This window comes from Nannospalax galili, unplaced genomic scaffold, assembly GCF_000622305.1.
Source record: "Nannospalax galili isolate Female #2095 unplaced genomic scaffold, S.galili_v1.0 scaffold346, whole genome shotgun sequence".
Taxonomy (NCBI): Eukaryota; Metazoa; Chordata; class Mammalia; order Rodentia; family Spalacidae; genus Nannospalax; species Nannospalax galili.
Window position 1 is genome coordinate 5,808,696 of NW_008357637.1, and position 22,764 is coordinate 5,831,459.

The 22,764-nt window shown below is 34.4% G+C and overlaps 1 protein-coding gene across 1 annotated transcript in view; it reads right to left on the reverse strand.

The window, feature by feature from the left end:
• The window catches only part of Lnpk (lunapark, ER junction formation factor), a 90,283-nt gene that overhangs the window by 10,061 nt on the left and 57,458 nt on the right, over positions 1 to 22,764 (reverse strand). The window contains exons 6-10 of the mRNA XM_008855305.2: positions 19,412 to 19,452; positions 14,432 to 14,515; positions 14,293 to 14,344; positions 3,657 to 3,854; positions 374 to 479 (exon numbers count right to left, since the gene is read on the reverse strand). Of these exons, the coding sequence (XP_008853527.1) occupies positions 374 to 479; positions 3,657 to 3,854; positions 14,293 to 14,344; positions 14,432 to 14,515; positions 19,412 to 19,452 (481 nt within the window). The remainder of the gene's footprint in view (positions 1 to 373; positions 480 to 3,656; positions 3,855 to 14,292; positions 14,345 to 14,431; positions 14,516 to 19,411; positions 19,453 to 22,764) is intronic.

The window sequence follows — 22,764 nt, forward strand, 5'->3', positions numbered from 1 at the left end:
TGTAAATTGTTCTCATCACTATTAAAAGTATTTACATCCCAAAGGCCAATAGAGATACTTATTAAAAATCTATTTCTCATAACTTAACAGGATTGTTGCTATTTTTGTGTTCTTCAAGTTTAAAATTTTCAATTATATAATTCAATTTCTCTAAATTAATCTTATAGCAGAACTAATCTTATGGATTTTATCTAGACTACTCTGTTCAAACTTATACTAAAAGCAGTTGAAAGTACAATATTACCATTGTGTTCTAAAAATCATGACTAGGAGACACAAAACATCACATATCTATATATCTGTATCTATAGATATATATCTTAGCCAGTATTTTTTTTTGCTTTTCCTTTATCAATGACCTAGCAAACATTACCTGTTCTGTGGACCATCACCAACTAAATATTCCACAATTCGATCCAGAGCACCTCGTTCTCGTGGGAGAATGGGTCTTGCTAAGGGTGGACCGGGAGGATGAAGGCCTAGATAAATAAAAAACACATAAAATTTATATAGTGTATGTGTGTGTGTGTGTGTGTGTGTGTGTGTGATAGACAAGATTTATTTCAATTACTAAAGCTAAGTGTGTTACAACTTTTAAAAGATTTTAACAAAGCAGCAAAATACTAATTCTTATAAATTTCTGTACAACATTTAAATATTCATTTAAAATTCTACATTAGGCCAGGTGTGTTGGCGCGAGCCTTTGGTCACAGCACTCAGGAGGCAAAGGCAGGAAGATGTCTGACAGAGCAAGGACAATCTGGTCTATATAGCAAGTTTCAGGTCAGCTGGGGCTACAGAAGACCCAGTCTCAAAAAAATAAAGAATACTAAACATTTAAGAATATCATAATAGAGCTTCAAAACACAGAAAACAAAAACTAACAAAAATCTAAGAAGATAGACAAATATACAATTTTAGTTAACGGTTTTGGTATTCTATCAATAATTGATAAAATAAGTGGGCTGGTTAGTTTTTGTCAGTTTTACACAAACAAAAGTCACCTGGGAAGAAGGAACCTCAATTGAGGAATTATCTCCATCAGACTGGCCTGTAGGCATGTCTGTGAGTCATTTTCTTAATTAATAATTCATGTAGGAGGACCCAGCTCTCTGTGAGGTTACCATCCCTGGGAAGATGGGCCCAAGCTGTATGAAAAAAGTAGCTAAACAAGTCAGGGGGAAGTAAACCAGTGGGCAGCATTCCTCCACAGTCTCTGCTTCAATTTCTGCTCCAGATTCCTGCCTTGAGCTCCTGCCTAGATGATGGACTATAAAATGTAAGATGAAATAAACTTTTTCATCCCCAAATTGCTTTTTGGTCACAGTATTCATCACAGCAATAGAAAGCAAACTAGAACGATAAGTCTACATAAAATCACAAACAGAGAAAACTTGAACACTCTTTACTACTAGCTTTACCTAATGGACATTTATACCTGTTCTACCCAACAGGAAGAGAATGTATGTTCTTTTCAAGCAGACAGAAAACATTTACCAAGGCACAACATACCGGGCCATAAAACTAGTCTCATACATTTAATCAGATCCAAACAGCACAAAACACATTTTCCCACACAAAAGAATTAGAAATTGGCAACAGAAAAGTTCTTCAAACTCACCAAACACTTAAGACTAGATAACATATATCTAACTAACTCAGAATTTAAAAAAAAAAAAAAAATCAAAAAGGAATTAGAAAGTATTTTAGATGGGAAAAAAAAATCCCCCAAATAAAAATGTATGGTATGTAGCTAGCAGAGTACGTAGACAAGCATTCTACCACTAAGCTATATTCCCAGTTCCCAAATTAGATTTTGAAAGCATTTACACCACTTAACTTTGTAGATTATTTTACTTCTACATATTTAAAGTGAACAAGTCCACAAAGCAACTAGATACATAAAAATTTCATAAAAGTATCTTAAACCTCATGCATAATTTTAGTAACTTTTAAAATAAAATAATGCATCTTCATATTCACGCTGTTACAGACAACAATAATTAATACAAACATCAAAAGCAATCACTGTGGGTATACTAGTCATTTTTACACAGCTTGGCAAATTATCAAATACCTGCTGGTTATTAATTTTCAAACATATGGGAGCACTGTGGTAATACAAATTAATACAAATCACTTAACTCATTCACACTTTTGGCAATGTACAATATAAACAGCATTTCCATAGAAACTAATTAGAAACGATGGCAAAATATACTTTATTTCCATGTACATGAAATTTAGGCCATGTTCCTTGTACAGCCCTATCCTTACATGTGCATTATAGCTCTTATTACTATGTAAGCTGTTATATAAGTCATATGTGAGTCAAGGACTATCACTAAAAACTTCTTAAACAACTAGAATTTTAATTTACAAATTACGGGTATCTCAAATTAACTAGATAACACCTGAAAGCTGAGTTAATTTAACATTTCTCAATTTCACAAACTATATGGCTATTTTATCATTAAATACGAAATCTTAAAGTACTGTTTAAAATTACTTCAAGTGTTATCAGATTTGTATGCATTTCATTCCTAGTCATTTCTTTTAACTTGTAAATCTTTTTCTAGTCTTCTAAAATCTTAGTTGTATCTTTTGAAAGAACATTAACAAAAACCTACTATAAATAACAATAGGGCTTGGGAGGTTATTTGGTTGGTTGGTTTTGGGTTTTTTGAGACAGGGTCTCCCTGTAGCTCCAGTTAGCCTACAACTCACTATGTAGACCAGGCTGGCTTCAACATCTAAAGAGATCTACCTTCCTCTGCCTTCCAAGTGCTGGGATTGAAGGCATGTGCCGGGATTGAAGGCATGTGCCACCATGCCTGCCTCCACATTGGGTTTTTTAATTACATAAATGCTCTAATTATCTCATATCAACTACTGCTTAGTTTCAAAATCATTATAAACTATTTATATATTAGTAATTAGCCATGGAAACTAAAGTAACCTAAATTAGAATTAAATATTAAAGTTAATTTACTATCATTTAACAATCTGACATGGAAATCTTAAAAACAGTATGACCTGCCAAAGCAATGGACTTACATGGCCTAATTACACTCCAGAAAATACCACAGGGCAGTATGTTTTATGTTCCACCCAAGAACAAAATCTACAGATCTATCACACTATTACCAGAACTTAAAAGACACCTATCAAAACACCTAAGACTTAAGGACAAAAAACAACCTACTAACACATATTAACAAAAATATTATTCAACACCAATCCCAGGGCAAAAATATTTTTCCAAAATCGGTGTCTATGTGAAGGATTAGCAAGGAATATGAACACTTTCCAAGTGTTTTCTTCTACCCCTATTATATATAAATCTGGAGCCATTCTAAGAATTGAATAAAAAAAGATAATACTATATTGTTGACTATAGAATACTACAAAGTTTTATTGCCATTTAAACAAAGAAGCCATAACAGTTAAATGAGCTCAAGAAATAGGTTTCAGTATCACAAGGTGCCAGTTGTAAAGAGTTATGGCTAATTGAATATGGAACTCCTGCTTAATCAGATAACTGCTCTGCTATTTCCAAATGAAATGCCATTTCCATATTGTCTGAAAATGATCCATTTTATTGGTAACCAGAGAAAACAATATAAACTGTAAATAACATTAAGTGTTCTGTTTACCCATTCCAGGCACTGAAGTAGCAGGGGATCCAAGACGTCTGGGTAAGGCTGGAGTAGCAGTTCTCTCTGGAGGTCCACCAGGGGCTGAAGCATCCTTTGATGGCCCAGGAGATACTGGAACTTGTGGAGGAGGCCCTTGATTAGAGCTTGCTGGTGTTGGAGAAAGGTTTCTCTGAGCTACAGTCCGCTGACGAATCTCTGAGAAGATTAAATATATTCTCGATTTAATGCCCAATATGCCATATTACCCACAACCATTAATGACATTTACTAAAATTTTATAGCTCAAAAAGGTACAGTGTGGTCTAACCACTTATCATGTGAACTCTATAAAAATACAATACTGAAAAGAGAGAACTCTGTTTCTGAACCCAAAATTCAACTGTATTTGCTTATATAGCAAACCTTGCTCTGTCTACCTACTGACATTTTTCAAATACAGTCAATTGAATAAAATCATCATCCAATTATATGTCACATCTTTTTATAATAAACTTCCCACACTATAATATGGGAAAGAAAACACCAGAATTAGTGAAAACTTAAAGAGATCTGTTTTTCATGATTAAAAAATAATAATTTTAAGAAATAACAATATATACATGTATATTCTGGAATTATGAAATAAAGTAGTGATAAAAATGCTGAAAAAGTATACTTTACTATTTAGGTACCAGTTCCATTTCTTCATACTATAGTTACCTTTTTGGCAAATTTCTTTGGGCCAATACACTCAAGGAAGGAAAAGTTTCCACTTAAAATAATGTTTCATCATACATAAATCTTAGCTTTTAGTTACAGAAATTACAAGATTCTCTGTAACAGGGGCTGGCCAAATGTGCCAAAGCCAAGCTGATGGATTTGCAATTTTATTGGAACACAGTCTCATTCTCTTGCTTCCATACTGTCTATTGCTTCTTTCAACCAGTTGAGAAGTTGCAAAAGAGAAAATATGACTCTCAAAGCCTTTTATTAACTGGCCCTATAAGAAAATACTTCCATTATGGCTATCAGATAACATAAATGAAATTCTAACATTCCCTGCTCACACCTTAGTGTTAAGACTTCAAATAAAGAAGACTTTATATTTTTTAATTCTATGTATCACAAATCCGGGCCTGGAGAGATGGTTCAGCGGTTAAGAGCACTGGCTGCTCTTGCAGAGGACCCGGGTTCAATTCCCAGCACCCACACAGAGGCTATGAACCGTCCTTAACTCCAGTTATAGAGGACTCTGACGCCCTCTTCTGACCTCTGTGGCATTGCACAACACAGGTGCGCTCACATACATGCAGGCAATACACTCATACTCATAAAATAAAAAATAATTTTAAAAAAATTTCACAAATCCTAAAGTAGTGGGCTGAAACTAAAGAAATAGTATTTTGATTGGCCTGAACAGAACACTTTAGATTTAGCCTTTTCTTGAGAGCTGGGGGAAAAAGAAATGTTTCTTGAAACAGGGTCTCATGTCCCAGGCTAGTCTCAAACTCCTTATGTTACTGAGAATGACCTTAACATCTGATCCTCCTGCCTCCACCTCCTGAGTAGTGGGATTAGAGGCGGGTGGTATCATGCTCAGGGCTTCGTGTATGCTAGGCAGGCATTCTACAAACTAAGCTACATTCCCTGCCTTAAAGTCAATTCTTGACAGGAAGGTTTAATATTTTCTTTAATGAGCAACAAAATTTCAACAAAGTTCACAGTCACCAAGTATGAGTATAAATCTATCTATACTGGTTTTAAATTCACAATGAAGCCAACAGACCCAAACTATCATGTTACAGAAAATAAAATTTAAAAATAATTATAAAGCATCATAGTTATGATAAACTCTATATTCAAATTTCCTTAACACTAGCTCCATTGTTGACTTTACATGCGTGCAACCTTTTCAAAGCTGATAACATCTCTCAGTTTAGCTGTCAGAATGAAAATACTTAACTGTCATGGTTGTTGTAAAGATTAAATGGGAAAAATCAACAAAGTTTAGCCAGAGTAGAGGCAAAATACTTAATTAGTAGTTATGAGTATTAGCATTACTAAAAGGATTCTGGAGATTACAATAATCAGAAACTAAGCAATTTCTAAGCTAGATATAGTAGCATACATTTTGATTCCAATAGTTAAGAAGCAGAGACAAGTGTATTAATCCAAAGTCAGCCTGAGGTACATAGAGAAACCCTAACTCAAAAAAATCAAACACTGAGGCTGTAGCTACGTGGTGAAGCAACTGCCTAGAATGGTGCAAGGCTCTGGGTTTGGTCTCTAGCACTATCTAAAAAAAAGAAATCTAAGCACTCTTAACCTAGTTTCTACAGTGATTTGTTTTAATGAGTCCCCCAAATTATTTCTAAATTTCTTTAAATGTACAAATCTGTAATTTATATAAAACTTAACACCTATAAACTATAGCTTTCTGTTAAATAATTCTTGACATAAATACTTAATGATGAAATAACCATATCTCAATTTTACTTTTTCAAAGTAGACCTAGGCATTTACAACAGGAATTTGAACATCAATTCCTAGGTCATGGAAGCCATGGATTAGTCATGGAAATAATCTCTTTCACAATACTGGAAGGACTGTGCAAGACCATAAGTTACTTGCAGACTCTCATGTGGAAAGGGTATCATGTCTTAGAACCTATACTACAAGGTATTTTTCTTGTAATGAGTCTTAACACCTTGGTAAGTATCTAGAAGATATGACTCCTTCTCCCACGCCCCACTTTCCAAATCTAAACCATTGAATCCTATCAATCTACCCTTGAGTTCTTTCTCAAGTCTCCTTTTTAAAACTACATTGCCATAACTTTATTTATCTATGATAGATGATATCCTAATTAACTTCCATGTCTCAGCTTTGTTCTCCAGTCTATCCATTCTCCATGTTACTAAGGAAAGTATTCTTGATCTGCAATTCACAAGCTTGCCACAGTGTATGAAAAGAAAGTACTACTCCATAAAGTTGCATTAAAAAATGTTCTAGTAATTTTATCACTCCTTCACAAGAAACCTTCACTTTGTCAGGCAGTATCTGCAGCTCTTCACAGTACCAAGTTTTATATTTTGTACATGGAATTTCCCCTTTATCTGAAGACCATTTTCCCAAACCTGTTTTTATAGAAAATTGTGTGATTCATGCCTACCTTCTGTTGTGATCCTTAGCATATTATTTAGATGAGTTATCTCTTTTTCAATGAGTCTATGAGCAGGAACTGCAACCTTACATTCTCAAGATGTAGTAACTGGTAGAGAATATGAGCTTAATAAAGGTCTGGGAAAAGAATTTTGTCCTACATTTCAATTTAAAATTTCTAGCTGCCCATTATCCAACTTACATGGTATGATAAACAGAGTAATGGCCTCCCCCTAACAGCTACAATCACATTCCCCCAAAATGTAAATATACCATATTACACGCAAGGGGAATTAAACATGGCAGATGGAATTAAGTACATTAATCAGCTGAATTTTCATTGTTTATTACAATAAGTTTCTCAGACTAACTTTAGGAAACAATATGAGAAATTTGCTGAATTTGCTAATAATATAAACCACCTGCCAGCTTTTCACTGGGCTTAACTTTTTTCTTGTTGTCCTGCATTTTCCCTTAACATTTATGTTTTTCTCACCTTGGTGATTTATTTCTGTTCTATTTGTGTTCTAGCTCTCAACTTTGAACAACTTAAACCTTGCAATTAACCAAGGTCCTATTTGGTAAATTACTATTTTGCAAAATTTAAACAAAATTTTGGAATTCTTAAACAACAAGCTTCCTTTTACGTCTATTAAACACATTATAAGTAACCACTATGATCAAAACACTATAAGTACCACAGAAAGAGATTCACAGCTGCATAGAGGTGGCAAGCAAAAACAAGACAAACTCACTTAATACTACTATATGTGAGAGTCCATAAACACAGAGTCAACAAAGTATACTACAGAGTCAAATACAGGGGGATTAAACTCAGTGATGGAGTATAGGAAAGACTCATGGTAATGGTGGCATTGGAAGATGAAAACTGAAAAACAGACAGGGATAGAAATGTCTCTGTTATCTACATTAAGGTGTTTGTAGCAATTTTAGAATAAGATCCTAAAATTTGCCTCCCAAAAAATGGGGTGGAGAGTATCTATGTGCCTTTCCCTTGACTCTGTATTCTGTGTGTGACTGCTTGACTAAAAGAATACAATTATGCACATTTCCAGGACTACTTGCTTACTGTCTCTTAGACTGCTTGGCATGAAAGCCCAGACACCACATGAAGGGTCTAAGTGACCCCAAGAAGAGGTCCATATGGAAAAGAACCAACAGCCAGCACAAATTGCCAGTCATGTGAGCAGATAATTTGGACAGCAGATCCTCTAGTCCCAATAAAATACCACAATTGAGGTTGGAGACCAGCATGAATCACTTCCACCAAACCCTTACCAAACTGCAAATTTCTAAGTAAAATAAACAAATGTTGTTTAAAACACTAAATTTTGGGATAGTTTGTTACATTATAAATAATGGTACAGAAGTGACAATTACAAACAACCAAAATGTCAATTTTTTTTGTTTATAAGGTATTTTCCAGGCTTTTGAAAAATATATTCCCAAAACATAAAGTATCTTTACACTTAGTATAAGGAATAAAAGTAGTGTATAATCTCATTTGAATTTTAATATATGCCATGGAACACAAGTAACCTCTAAAAACTTATTCAAGAAGTTGTAATCCACTCACTAAAATCGTATTTTTTTTCTTCAATACTAAACTACTTAACTTTAAATCTAGCAAGGTAGGCTACAATTGAGGTTTTTGTTGTAGTTGTTAGCTGTGTTAAAAAGGGTGCAGGTTTATATACAGGCAAGAGAATGAATAGGAAGGTTCCTTTTGAAAAAAATTAGATGATGTGTTAAGGATTCATTTTGACTGATGAAATAGTATCTTCCAATAATTTGATCATTCTCCTTAATTCATTCATTCCTGTGGTCACTATCTAGTTCTAAACCCTGGCATTACCATCCCACACTCAAGTTTACTTCTTCCAGCCACAAGGTGACCTATATTTCATTAATTATTAAGGGTCAGCAAGCTTCATTTGAAAGGGCCAAACAGTAGTGTGCTGGTTAGTTTTTGTCAACTTGACACAAACTAGAGTCACCTGGGAAGAAGGAACCCCAACTAAGAATTTCCCAGATCACTATGAAAGCTAGGCAGTACAGATGAAGCTTCAAAGTCAGTACCGGCTTTATTTCTCCATCTTTGTTCTACGACCCACATATGTAGTTGTCTTCAGCAACAGGGTCTTACTGTCAAGTTCTGGGGGGCAACCAAGAGCAATGGTAAGAGCTAGTACTGTTTGAAGGTCTATGGGACCTCTCTGGTCAACTCCAAAAAAGGGGTTCATTGGGCTTTATATTTGCTAGCCTATGGTGGCTGGCATGGGTACTGTCCCCTCATACAAGGTAACTGCATTTAAACTCTTTACATACATACATACATTCATACATACATACACATCTACATGTATATACGTACATATATACATGTGTGTATGTATATGCATAAAATTTAAAAAGTTTCTATTGTAGTAGGTTTCCATTTGATGTTTGCGAAGGCCTTTAGTGTTCATTATCCCTTCCCATACTCCCTCTTCTACTATTAGAAGAGAAAAATAACGACCAATCTTACCCAGCTGTGAACCCTGTGAGCTACAGTAACAACTGGCCTGGCAAGATATGCCCATGAGACAATAGTGGCACAAATGTTATGAGAGTAACAAACCACTTTCTGATTGGATTTCAGGTATAATCCACAAGATGGAGCCAATACCTAGCACTCTTATCAGGGCCAAGAACCTGTGAGTAGAGAGGTCACAGGCTGTAGGGAAGAACTTACTACTAAATGGAAATGGTACTAAACCAACTCCTAATGGCATGATACACCCACACATTAATCTATCTCTCATCTCTCATCAGAGAAGTTTTTTGAAGTAAGTGGTGATTAACACAGAGACCCAAACTGGTCAACATTTGGGGAATAAAGAGACTGGAATGTTCAGCCCTAAATAGGACACCTGTATCACATCCTCTCCTCCTCCAACCCCAAGGCTCAGGGATCATTGGGGAAGAGGGAGCAAAGATTGTGAGAGACAGCGGTGGTAGATAAATACAAGGAAACCATGTTTTCCAGACATAACTGGGCAGTTGCACATATGAACCCACAGCACTTGTGAGAGCATTCACAAGACTGTGCTACAAAAACCCAGAATGGATGGGGGAGGTGGGAAAGAAGTCCTAGAGCTAGCTGAGGATCTACTAGAAATTGATAGCTGCTAGGAGAAAGAGTTTTCTTTAAGGGTATGGTGGTGATGCTGGGTAGGTTGAACAGGATCCAAGGGACAGACTCACACCCAAGAGCATTTGGGGAATACAAATTAGACTTGATATGCCTTTAAAAAAAATAATAGAGGACATGAAGAAAGAGGGAATAGGAAGGTGTGGGTGGGTCTGAGAGGATATGGGGGAGGGGTTCTGAAGGAGGTTCAAATAGGATTGAAATACATTGTATGAAATTCTCAAAGAATCAATAAAAGTATTTTTTTATGTAAAAAGAAAAAAGAATTGTCCAGATCACACTGGCAATGTCTATGAAACACTTTCTAAATTGCAAATTGATATGGGAAGGCCCAGTCCACTGTGGGAGATGCTATTTCTGAGAAGGTCTGGGCTATATAAGAAAGATAGCTGGGCAAGTTGTGAAGCAAGCCAGTAAGCAGCATTCCTCCATGGTCTCTGCTTCAGTTCCTGCCTCCAGGTTCCTGCCTTGGCTCCCTCAATGTTGGACTGTTAAGCTGTAAGATGAAATAAACCCTTTCCTCCCCATGTCAGTTTTGGTTAGTGTTCTACCACAGCAACAGAAACCAAAATAAGACAGGTAGTAAGCAGGTTAGACTTTGCAGACTATATAGGATCTCTGTTGCACATTCTTTTTTACAATTTTTAAGACTGCCTAAAAGTGTAAAAAACCATTCTAAGCTGAAGAACTATAAATACAAAAACACAAACGAAGCAGGTTGTGGTCCACGTTTACAATTTACAATACGTAACTTCCAGGCTCCAACTCCTTTTTACTATTTACTATTCTTATGTCTTTATTTCCCTCATGACTATCTCAGATTCCACAATCTGATGTAGTTAGACATGGTGGCAAACCCTTGTAATCCCAGCACTGGGACACTGAGGCAGAAACATCAAGAATTTGAGGCCAGCCTTGGCTATAAAACACCCCCACATAAAAGTTATTATCTATTGTTATAGTGATACAATTTAATTACATATAAATTTGCCTCCTTAGTCTTTCATCAACTTACCTAAGTCATTAGTCCAAACCTCAACACTGATAAAAACAAACTATCTGACTATTCCATACCTGTAGCCATGGCAGATGAACAGAAAAACATGCATAGCGGGAAACTCATGTTTCAACATCATGACTGTTAATTTTGCATATCCTTGAGATACTCTGGCATTCGTACATTTCTCTCATCTATTTATTATCTCTCACCTAAAGAATTCTTTCATTACCTTTCTTCAACCTCCCAGTTACACCTCCCACCAATCTCACCCTCACTAACAACAACCTACTGATAAATTATACATAGCAGATCAAGAAATATATGTCTAGGTAAGGTTTATCTGAGAACAATTGGTCTTTGCCCAAGATTTATCTACATGGCACACAGTAATTAAAAGTACCAGACTGGTGGAACTAACCTTCTTGGATATTTAACAGATACACTTTCAGGCCTATAATAATTTGGCCAGAGGGACATAAAGGACAGTTTCTGTTCCTTGCCCTCCCAGGTCGACTAGTTCCAGGGGACTATGAGCATCTCTCAAAATGTCCTGTAATTGTGGTGGGTCTTATTGATCAAGGAGGCCAAGGAGACACCACCAGATGGACTTGAACCAGTGTCCAGTCTACAAAGAGGAGGGTCAATACAAAGGAATCATTTCCTCCAGGTTTCCAAGCAAAGACAACCATGGTTGAGCAGGACCTTGGACATATCTTCACATAGGCGGAACTGATAAAAGAAAGGAGCCAGGGGCGCCTCCCAAGCCCATGTGACCCCTGAGGAACAGATCCTCAAACGGCCTTAAGAGTGAAAACAGATTGGTTTATCTGGGCCAACTGTACGACCTTAAATGCCCAAAAAGAGTGTATAACCAAAGATTAAAGGGGCCAATATAATTTTTTAAGAGTCCATATGTTTATTAAGAGTCCATGTTCATAGCTAAAGGCTACAAAACACACAGCAATACCAGAGAGGAGATACCTTCTTTTGAGTTGTTGGCCAGGGTGCCCAAAGGGACTCCAGATACTAACCCAGCATAGAACTGGGAAAATGAACAGCAGACCTCAATCTTATCTAAAGGAATATTGACAACTGATTACTGCTAGATGAGGAACAGCTGACCCTCCTAAAAGAAAGATCTCTAGATAGGGTGACTAGATCCATCAGAAGGGCAAGTAGTGGGGAATGGCTGGGGGTGCCGACAACACAGCAGACAGTAGCAGGGATATCAGAGTATAAGGGCTCTAGTTGGGGGAGGGAGGGTATCGGAGAGTGCCATCTGGGAAGTGGTTGTATATTGAGTAAGATGGTTTGGGATATTCTGTGTGATACATACACACACACACACACACAACAAATTTTTAAGAATGTACTATATTTGAGGAGGAAGCATGGAAATTTACATCATGCTAATTAGTAGAGGTGATAAACATTACCATTAAAATCTACCCGATGATTTCATAGACATACACAGGCGCCAAGGATCCAAGTACAACCATTATGGCTAGTAATAATCAGATACATACAGATTAGAAATGCATGCGCCAACATCTCAGTGTTAGTAGCAAAAACAATGAGTCTTTCTGCAAGGAACAATATATTCTAAAATGAAATGGAGATCTTTTTTAAAGGTTAAAAAACTCATTCAATTTTATGTTTTACAGGGCTTATACTGAGTTCAATATTGTATAACTGTATTAACTCAACTGTGAACTTAGAAACTTGCACTCACTTGTGAAAGAGATGTACTCTTGCTCTGGAGTGTGTTACTGAATATGTTAAATCTGTTGTGAAATGCTTCTAATCATGTATTTATTAAAAATTTTAAAAATTGTGATTAAAAAAATAATAATAATTAGTAGATGTGAAAAACATTACCACTGAAATCTACCTGATGACTTTATATCCATGCTCAGATGCCCAGGAGCTAAGAAAGTAACTGACAATCACTAGTAATAATCAGATATATAGAGATTAGAAACACATGTGCAAACATCTTAATGTCAGTTGCATCCAAAATGAATTTTTCTGTATGAAACTGTGTATTTTAATAGTGAAATGGAGATCTTTTTTAAAGGTTAAAACCTCATTTAACTTTATGTCTTATAGGGTTTATACTGAGCACAATATTGTATAACTACAATAATTCAACTGTACACCTAAAAATTTACAGTCAATTCTGAAAAAAGATGCAATGCTGTTGTAATGAAATGATTCTTCTTAAGTATGTGGTTATTAAATAAATAATTAACAAAAGAAAAGATTCACTTTTCAAAGCTAATTATTTTGGTAACTTTAAAACAAGGCTACAATTCTGGATGAATGGACGTTACATTTTTCTTTGCAGTATGTCCTATATTACATCAAAAACCTTATAAACTCTTTTAATAGATTCTAGTAGAAAAAAGGGATTACTATGAACTCAAAAATATGTTTTCACATGCCACTTTCAGGAATATTTCAGGTAACTGTTTAAAATGACTTCTGGGGACTAGCAAGATCGCTCAGCAGGCAAAGCACTTGCCTCATAAGCCTAATGACCTGAGTTCAATCATCCATAAACTATGCAAAGGAGGAAGAAGAGAGCCAACTCCACTAAGGTATCCTCTAACCTCCACACATAAGCCCTGGCACAGGGGGACCCCCCCCCACACACGTACACATCATAAGCATATACACACATATACACAATAAATAAATTTAAATATAAATAATAAAAATAAAATGATTTCTGAAATTTTACATAATACTTGATATAATGATAATGGTATGGTAATGAAACTTCAAAAAGTTGTTATATAGAATTTAATTTTCCTTTTTTCTCATTTTTAAACTATTTTATTATTTTGTTAAGTCAATGAGTTATTTTAGAACAAATTTCAAATTTGACAAAAATCTTCATTCTATTCCCCAAAAAATGTAAGAATTTTATCATAAAAATTAAGAATTTTCAAAACAGATATTCTAATAGATTATTATTTGAAGGGGGAAAAGCTTATAAAATATTGATGAAATTACTTAAATCTCAAAAGATCAAAACTAATTATTTATTTTAATCTCAATGAATATTCAGTATCCTAACATCAACATATTTCCACAAAATAAAAATGAAATAAAATTACTATCATCTCCCTAAATCATATCTCAAATTACCAAGTATAAGTTAATATAAAAGCAGTCTACATAACTTTTTTACACACCACCAACACACTTGTGAACTCACGTGGGTAAATATGGATCTTTCCAACAGCAGCAGGAGTTTCTACAAAGTTATTTACCTTGTCCAGGTTTTGCCGTTACAATTGTTCCAGCAGATGGCGGCTCAAACTCCTGTCAATTACAATAATGTTTAAATTATATAGTTCCCTATTGCAATATATAAGTTATAATGTAAAATTAGTAATATCACAATTTTACCTTTGCTTTCTTTGAGTCTGGATCAAACCTTTCAAGAATTAATTTAGCTGTCTTATAAGTTTCTTTTTCCATGACTTCTTCAAGCTACAAGCAAAAATTTACAGATTGTTACATTTTGAAAACATATTATCACTTATTTTTATAAATTTTATTCAAAAAGCATTAAAGTATCACTCTTACAATCAAGGGAGCCAAAGTCCTCCCCATCCTTTCTGTACTTAGATCCAATAAATATATACAAATAGAAAGATTTTCTGCAATCAAATAATTAAATTTCAGTTTTTAAAATGGTTTCTAACCACTAATACATTACTTGTATTTAACAGTTTTACTGCAAGGAAATACCAAATATTGCTAATTGTTTACATATAATGAGAAGAATAATTACATGCACCAACTTCAATAATGGAATGTGCAAAAATCTATCAGCCATCATTATTGGAAGTTATTAGACATGACAAGCAAATGACAGGCAATTCCTCAGATTTATTTCCTCATAGCACTTAATGCTATTAATTTAAGAAGGTCGTTAGCCAAGAGCTTTACAAAATAAAATCTCTGTGCCAATTAACTGCTGTCAGCATCGATTTTAGATTATTTATTAGCAGAAGCAATTAGCTTGCTGCAAATGCAGTGAAAACTCACTAACTGGGAGAACAGCCATGGAATGTATTCAAGTAACTTAAAGGCTAACCCCCTCCATCTTTCTTTAAAAAAAAAAAACAAAAAAACTTGGATTCAAACAACTTTAGGGGGGAAAAATGAACAGAGAATTGAAGTAAAAATTTTACTGAGTTCTATGCTCACACTAGGGACTGTAATTAAAAATATTTCATTTTTATAGTACTTCATTTCTTACAGTACTTTACAATGCACTAAAGTCACTTTATAGCTTAATACATGGGTTTAATTTTAAAAGTAATCACTAGTAAAGTATTTTAGCAATTATGGCCCAACATCCAGAAAAAGTTGAACCTCAGTACAAGACAGTCACAGTTATGACAACTAATGCACAAAATGCTTTTGGAAAAACTGGAACAAGACCTTTTCCTTCTCAGTGGCCACCATAACTACTTTTGTTCATTACATGTCCTATACATTCCAAGGGACATCTATATTTTTTTTTATTTTTTGAGACTATCATACATGAGTATTTGCTTATTATCATTTCCATCATTTCCATCCCCCCCACCCCCCGTGGTGATTTAAATGAAGAATGTTCCCCATAGGAGCCAAGTATTTAAATACTTGGCCCCAGTTGGTAGTGCTATTTGTGGAGATTTAGAAGGCACAACCTTCCTTGCTAGAGGAAGCACATCACTGGGGATTGGCTTTGAGAGTTCATAGCCTTGCCCCATTTCTAGTTTGTCTCTCTGCTTCCTATGCCTGCTTAATTAAAGATGTGAGCTCTGGCCGGTGCATTGCACGCCTGTAGCCCCAGCACTTGGGAGGCAGAGGCAGATGGATCTCTAGTAGTTTAAGGCCATCCTGGTCTGCATAGAGAGTTGAAGGCCAACTAGGGCTACAGGGAGACTCTGTCTCGAAAACACCAAAAAAAAAAAAAAAAAAAAAAAAAAAAAAAAAAAAAATCAGCTCCAGTTGCCTCCTGCCATGCCTCCCCACCATGATGGACTCATCCCTCTGGAAATGTAAGCCAAATAAACTCTTTCTTCTGTAAGCTGCCATGGTCATGGTGGTTTATCACGGAAAAAGAAATTACTAATACACTTCCTCTTCCCTCTCCCATGACGCCCCTTCTTAATTTCATAACCTCTTCTTTAATTATCAGTCATATAAAATGTAACCCAGACCACATTTACTTAGTTAAAATATAGTTTAAAAAGATAGGTGTGGGTGGTGCACACCTTTAATCCCAGCACTCTGGAGTTAAGGGCAGGTGGATCTCTGAGTTCAACACCAGTGTGGTCTACACAGTGAGTTCCAGGTCAACCAGCACTACATAATGAGACCAAGTCTCAGAAAAACAAATAAATTGCTTTTAAAAAGTCCTGCCACTGAGCTGGGTGTGGTGGCGCACACCTGTAGTCCCAGCACTTGGGAGGTAGATCTCTGTGAGTTCAAGGCCAGCCTGGTCTACATAGTGAGCTCCAGGCCAACTGAGGCTACAAGGAGACCCTGTTTCAAAAAAAAAAAATCCTGCCACAATAGAAATTAACAAATTCCTCATTAAACCTTCAACATCTAAAAAGCTAAGTCCTTAGATGAATGCTTTATTAACTTCAATTTAGTAAAAGTAAAATATTTTGCTAATTATTTCAAAATTATAATAAATCCTCAGGATAAGCAAGTCAAGTTTTCTGATGTAAAATCCACTTTAGACTAGAGAAAATTAGGGATGGAGGGAGAGAAGGAATATCATGAAACATAACCCCAAATCAACATCATCATGGAATAACAAAGAACTAACTCCCTGATGCTTAATGATTTTTAAAACCAGTGTTATGCAACAGTACTTTATATAAAGACAGGCACAATAGGAGTCACTAAGATGAATGTGGCAAGTAAGCACTTAAATTGGTGTTTTATGATTCAGGAACTCAATTGTCAGTTTTATTTCACTTTAAGTAATATAAATTTAAATAGTCAAATGGGGCTTGAGGCTACTGATTTGGACAGCAAAGTTACAAATGAATAGCATATTAAGCAAATTAAGTCAGTCCCAGAAAGACAAATATCCGATATGTTCTCTCATATGTGGTTCCTAGGTTTTATACAGATACATAAAATCATGTATCTGTATGACATGAAAGAGAAATAAAACTTTCTATGGGAACAAAAGAGACCAATGTGAGGGGGACAACAGGGAGGACAGAGGGGAACAGGCTCAACATACAATTATACTTGTATGAATATGTCCTTATGTGATACAGTACCATGTACAATGACGATATACAATGAAATTTTAAATTTTTATGCATTATTTTTTAGTATTTTATGTGTATAAGTATATTGCCTGCATGTATGTGAGTGCACCCGTGCTGTGCAATGGAGCATATGTCAGAAGAGGGCGTTGGATTCCCCTGGAACTGGAGTTAAGGACGGTTCATAGCTGCCATGTGGGTGCTGGGAATCAAACCGATCAAACCCTAGTCCTCTCCAAAAGCAGTCAGTGCTCTTAACTGCTGAGCCATCTCTCTAGCCCCCAATGAAAAAATTTTAAGATAAACAGTATTTATTTGTAAGAAGGATTCATCATTAATGAGAGGCTGAGTCATAAAAGCACACCTACAACATGGCCACAAAACCCAGGCTGACCCGAGTTTGCCACTTCTCTTCTACATGCTTCTGGGCTATAGATTCCCGGAGATATCAACATTAACCTACAGCTCAATATGCTTTCAACTAACAACAGTGGAGTTCTTTGAATCAGTAATAACTGTACTTAAAGAGACAAATGTTAATTCTCAGACAATCGTAGCATTTTCCTTCATGTTCCCAATTCCTTAACTGATTTTTCTAAGGATTCAGATAAACACTATTTCCTAAGAAGTGCCACGACAGGAATAAAGCACAAAGTACATTCATTAATTAAGTCACTTAAAGAGGTAATAATTTTGATTCATGTATTTTGATGGATTTTGACTTCTGATTACTTTGAAGGATGAATAATCACAAATTCAGGGGGATTATCTATTGTATATAGTACTCTGCTCTGTGATTTAAAAAAAAAACTGAAAAAATTTCAAGACCATAAAACATGATTAGCATAATGTACACAACCAGATTTTGAATTTTTTAAATAATGAAAGCTAATTCCTAGCTTTATTTTCATAAGTAAATCATACATTAAACTATTGAAATTTAAACACTCCTAAAATGCTATGCATTTTTCTACCAGGTAACTTTCTAATCAATTGGTAACTGTTATCATTACAAGTTACACTTTTATGCATTTCAAATTACATTACAAATCTATTCAGATTAAAAAGATGTATCCTTAAGGAAATAACCTAACAAAATATTAAGTAATAAATATAACACAATAATTTTGCTAATCAAAGAGAAGAGTTAGGACTTGGTTAATTTTAGGCTTATTCTTCCCAGGGTCATTTCAATGATAAAAGTTTTGGGGTTTTCTTTTTTCAATTGTTTAAAAAAAAATCAAACTAAAACTGCTTTTTTATTAAAAAAATCAAGAATGAACATGTATAAAAGAAAATTTGTTTTAAACAATGTAATCACAATGAAAGAAAGAAGAGGTGACATACTTTCAAGTATACAACTAGTATTTATGCTACACAATACACATGAGTCAGACTCATTCACACATACCTGTATGGATGCCTCACATAAAATACAGGCAACAGATACTAATTGTAACAATTTTAAAACAATAAGTATGGAAAAGCGAACACTTCTCTTTGTATTATAATATATTGGAATTGTGCTGTAAAATATTTTAATATTGAGTATAAAGCATCAATTGCAATGTGTTTGGTTCTGAAAACAAACAAGAAAGATTGCTTTTAAATTATACAAATAACTTAAGGATGTGATCAGCATTGCTGGTATAAAGTAAAAGAAATATATGTGTGTATATATATATATATAACTTCTTGTTTTAGTCTTTTCATTCTGAACTAATCTCTCTCTCTCTCTGCTTCATATTAAATTCATATCAAAACCTAAGAACATATGTAGACATCTGTTCCATTTCTGGCTCTAATAAACAATCTGGGTACCTACCTTCATACCATTTCTGCCTCATTTAGTTCTCCACTTAGATTCATTTACTTATTTCTCAGTTTTCAACTGACATAAGTTCTCAGAATTTTAAAAAGTCCATATACCTTTTCATATGTTATTAACTCTAAAAAAATAATAATTTAATTTCAACATTAAAATACTGTCAAAAAGCATATTTGGTCCTTGAAAAGTCATTAAGTTGTAATATACAAGCATTAATTATCCAGTTCTTATCAGTTTATATAAATTAATTTTAAATAAAAGTTAACTTACTATCTTTTTCTTCTGGGATTTTAAATCATCCAATGCTTCGTCTAGAAAACAAGATATATACAAAAGCTAAATCAGATCTTAAGATACTTAGATATGAGACTGAATCATCTTAAATGAAGCAACCACAAGAAAACCTTCTCATTTTAGGATTTCTCTAAATTTATCTCATGTGTTGAATAAAAATTGTCTTAATGTCTACCCATACTTTTCATATTTTGCCTATATTATGTTTCTCAAGCCTCTTGGGAAAAATTTAAATGGACTTTATATAGATATACATTCTTAATGTCTTCAGAAACAATAGCTTACTCTTTTTTGAACATTCTACCCACATTAATTTACAAAATTAATACCAACTCTCCTTTTATATACTGGCAATAAAAAATGTTTTTGTTTGTAAGAAGTGCATAATTTGTTTTATTGTTAAGTCACCAATAAAAAAATCATCTTTTGAAAATCATTATCATTATTCCTGAGAAGAGCCTTAGAGAGGAATATCAGTGACTTTTCAAAACTAAACATTTCTAAAATTTGTCTTGCTTATTTAAGTTGGCATAATGGAACATGAAGAATCATTTTAAAAGATATTTTTTAAAAAATCATTTTAGAAGATATTAAAGGCAATGGCCCCCACCTTTAATATCAGCATTCAAGAGACAGAAGCCAGTGGATCTTTTTGAGTTTGAGGCCAGCCTAGTCTCCATGAATTTACACACATGCAGGCAATACACTCGTACACAGAAAATAAAATTTTTTTTAACTTAAAGAGGTACCCCTTAAGTCAATGTCAAGTTTTACAAGTTCAAGTTTCTATTTTTTCTGTAAACATATTTAACTAGGAATACGGTTCTGAATGAAATGAATTATGTCTTGCTCTAAACATGCTTTCAAGTAGAATTGAGATAACTGTTCCTAATTTTTAGTTAAATATATAATTACCTTTTCATTGAGATTATAGTAGCAAACACCTGAATACTCAAAGTATACAATGTAATTTTTTTAAGAAATCAAACACAAACAGAAAAAAAGACTTTTACTCTACAACATTTTTCATGCGCTAGCAGACTTATTACTAAAGAGAGAGCAATCTAAGTCAAAGAGAATAATTCTTAGTTAGGTAAGACCAAGCCAAACATTTACCCTTTAATCCAGGGACAGCAATGTTTTTCAGAAAGGTCTAGAAAGTATCTGTTTTAGGCTTTGGGGGCCTAAATTAGGCAAAATTGTCTATACTTTCAAAACAAAAAAAAGACAAAAATTTTCCACATTTTATTAACATATAAATATTATATTTGAATCCAATTATTTTGTAATACAGGTCTAACAACGAAAAGAATTGGGGGGAGGATAAAGTTTCACTTAATTAAGGTTCAAAGTATTCTATGATCACAGGTACTGCAAATGTCATTTGCAAATGTACTGAAAAAATTCTTTAATATCACCCTAAATGAGACTTTACAAATCTGCTTTTTACAAACTCTTTACATCAACAAGTAGTGCTAAATATTGAGGTCAATCCACAAGCACATGGTTTTTGTTGAACATATTCACCATTTAGAATGCATTTATTTATAAGTCTAGTCAATTCTTCTCATGTACTTGTCTTTTAGCATATCACAGCAAATCAGTCACTTCCAAATAAGGATCAGAAGTTCTATAATTATAAATTTAAATAGATTTAGAAATACAGAAATTTCTTTTGCACTTACATTGAAATCAGAAAAAAAATGCTACTGGAATTATCATTTAAGCTTAGATACTACATCTACTACAAATTTGTATAAGAATAGAGATCTTGCTTCTTGTTTAAACTTTTCAAAAGTTTTTAAAATTATTTTTGTCATTATAATATTACTTGTTGTCTAAATGACTTAACCACAATATAGGTTTTGCATGCAAATGTTATTTTGCATTTTGATCTTACACTGAATTCACCAAAAAGCATTAAATCTGTATCAAAAACTAGAAGGAAAACAAGAGAAGATGAAAAATGGATATGTATTCCATTTTTTTCTTATTTTTTTAATGTTTCATTTATTATTTTTATTTTATGTGGATGAGTGTTATGCTTGCATGTGGCCCGTGTCATGCAATGCCTGTGGAGAACAGAAGAGGCTGTCGGACCTCCTGGAACTGGGGTTACAGACAGTTGTTAGCTGCCATGTGCATGCTGGGATTCGAACTTCGGTCTTCTGCAAGAACAGTCAGTGTTCTTAACTGCTCAGCCATCTCTCCAGCCCCAATATTTCTTTTTTTCTTTTTTTTTTTTAAAGCTAATTTCCAAAGCCAGTCAACACTTAAACCCAATGTCTAGAAGTAGCCCTTTTCACTCATAAATCTGGGCTCAGTGGGCATGGTGATACACACCTGTAACCATAGCACTAGGGAAGTTGAAGCAGAAGACTCTTGAGATAAAGCCTGGGCTACATGGTATCAGGCTAGTCTGGAATTCATAGTAAGACCCTGTCTCAAAAACCAAATGCCAAAATAAAACAAAAAGCAATCTGGACTATGATTTCCAAATATCAAAATGAAACTTTACAATGGCTATGCCATTAACCTGCTGTGTGGTAAAGCAAGATACTTGGTTTCTATAGTATATGACAGCAAATGAACTACTGACACATAACACAATGACAGATTCAAATGCTCTGAAAAGCTTCTGCTACTGTGTAACACAATAAATAAACTCAGAATTTAACCATCTAATAGTTTCATGGTCTTTGTAAATTTGTCCAGCTAAATCTTTTTCTGCTGCACACATATTTTCACCACCAATAGTTGTAGTACATCCTATGTCAATTCCATTTCAGGCAGAAATGAATTGGTGTCTTCTCAACACCTTTGAAAATCTTCTCAACTGAAGTTCCTGCACACAGCATTTTTACAAAAGCCAATTTGTTTAGTCACTTTAAGCTCACAACTGTTTCCTCAAACTACAAGTTAGCAGTATCAGACTAACCATCAAGACTAACTCATCAAAACCAGTGAAGATCACTTGACCTCACTGGCCTTCTTTTTGCTGACTCAGTGTTACTAATTACCTCAATACTCCAAACCATTGTTTTTGTTGTAAAGTATTAAACAAGAATATTTTCTCAAAATACATTTCTTCTGCTGTTGCAATCAAGTACAACTCACCATTGATAAATAGCTTTCCTTGCTTCACAAGTGAGCCTTTAGAAACTAACTTTGTCTGCATACCTTTTCACTTACTATTTTTATGAAAAATATCTGCACTGATCCAATAGTCCATCTTATATTTCCTGATTTTTATGAACACTTCTTTTCTGTGAGTTGAAAATAATCATGAGTTATTTGACAATATCAGTATATATTATATATTATATTTG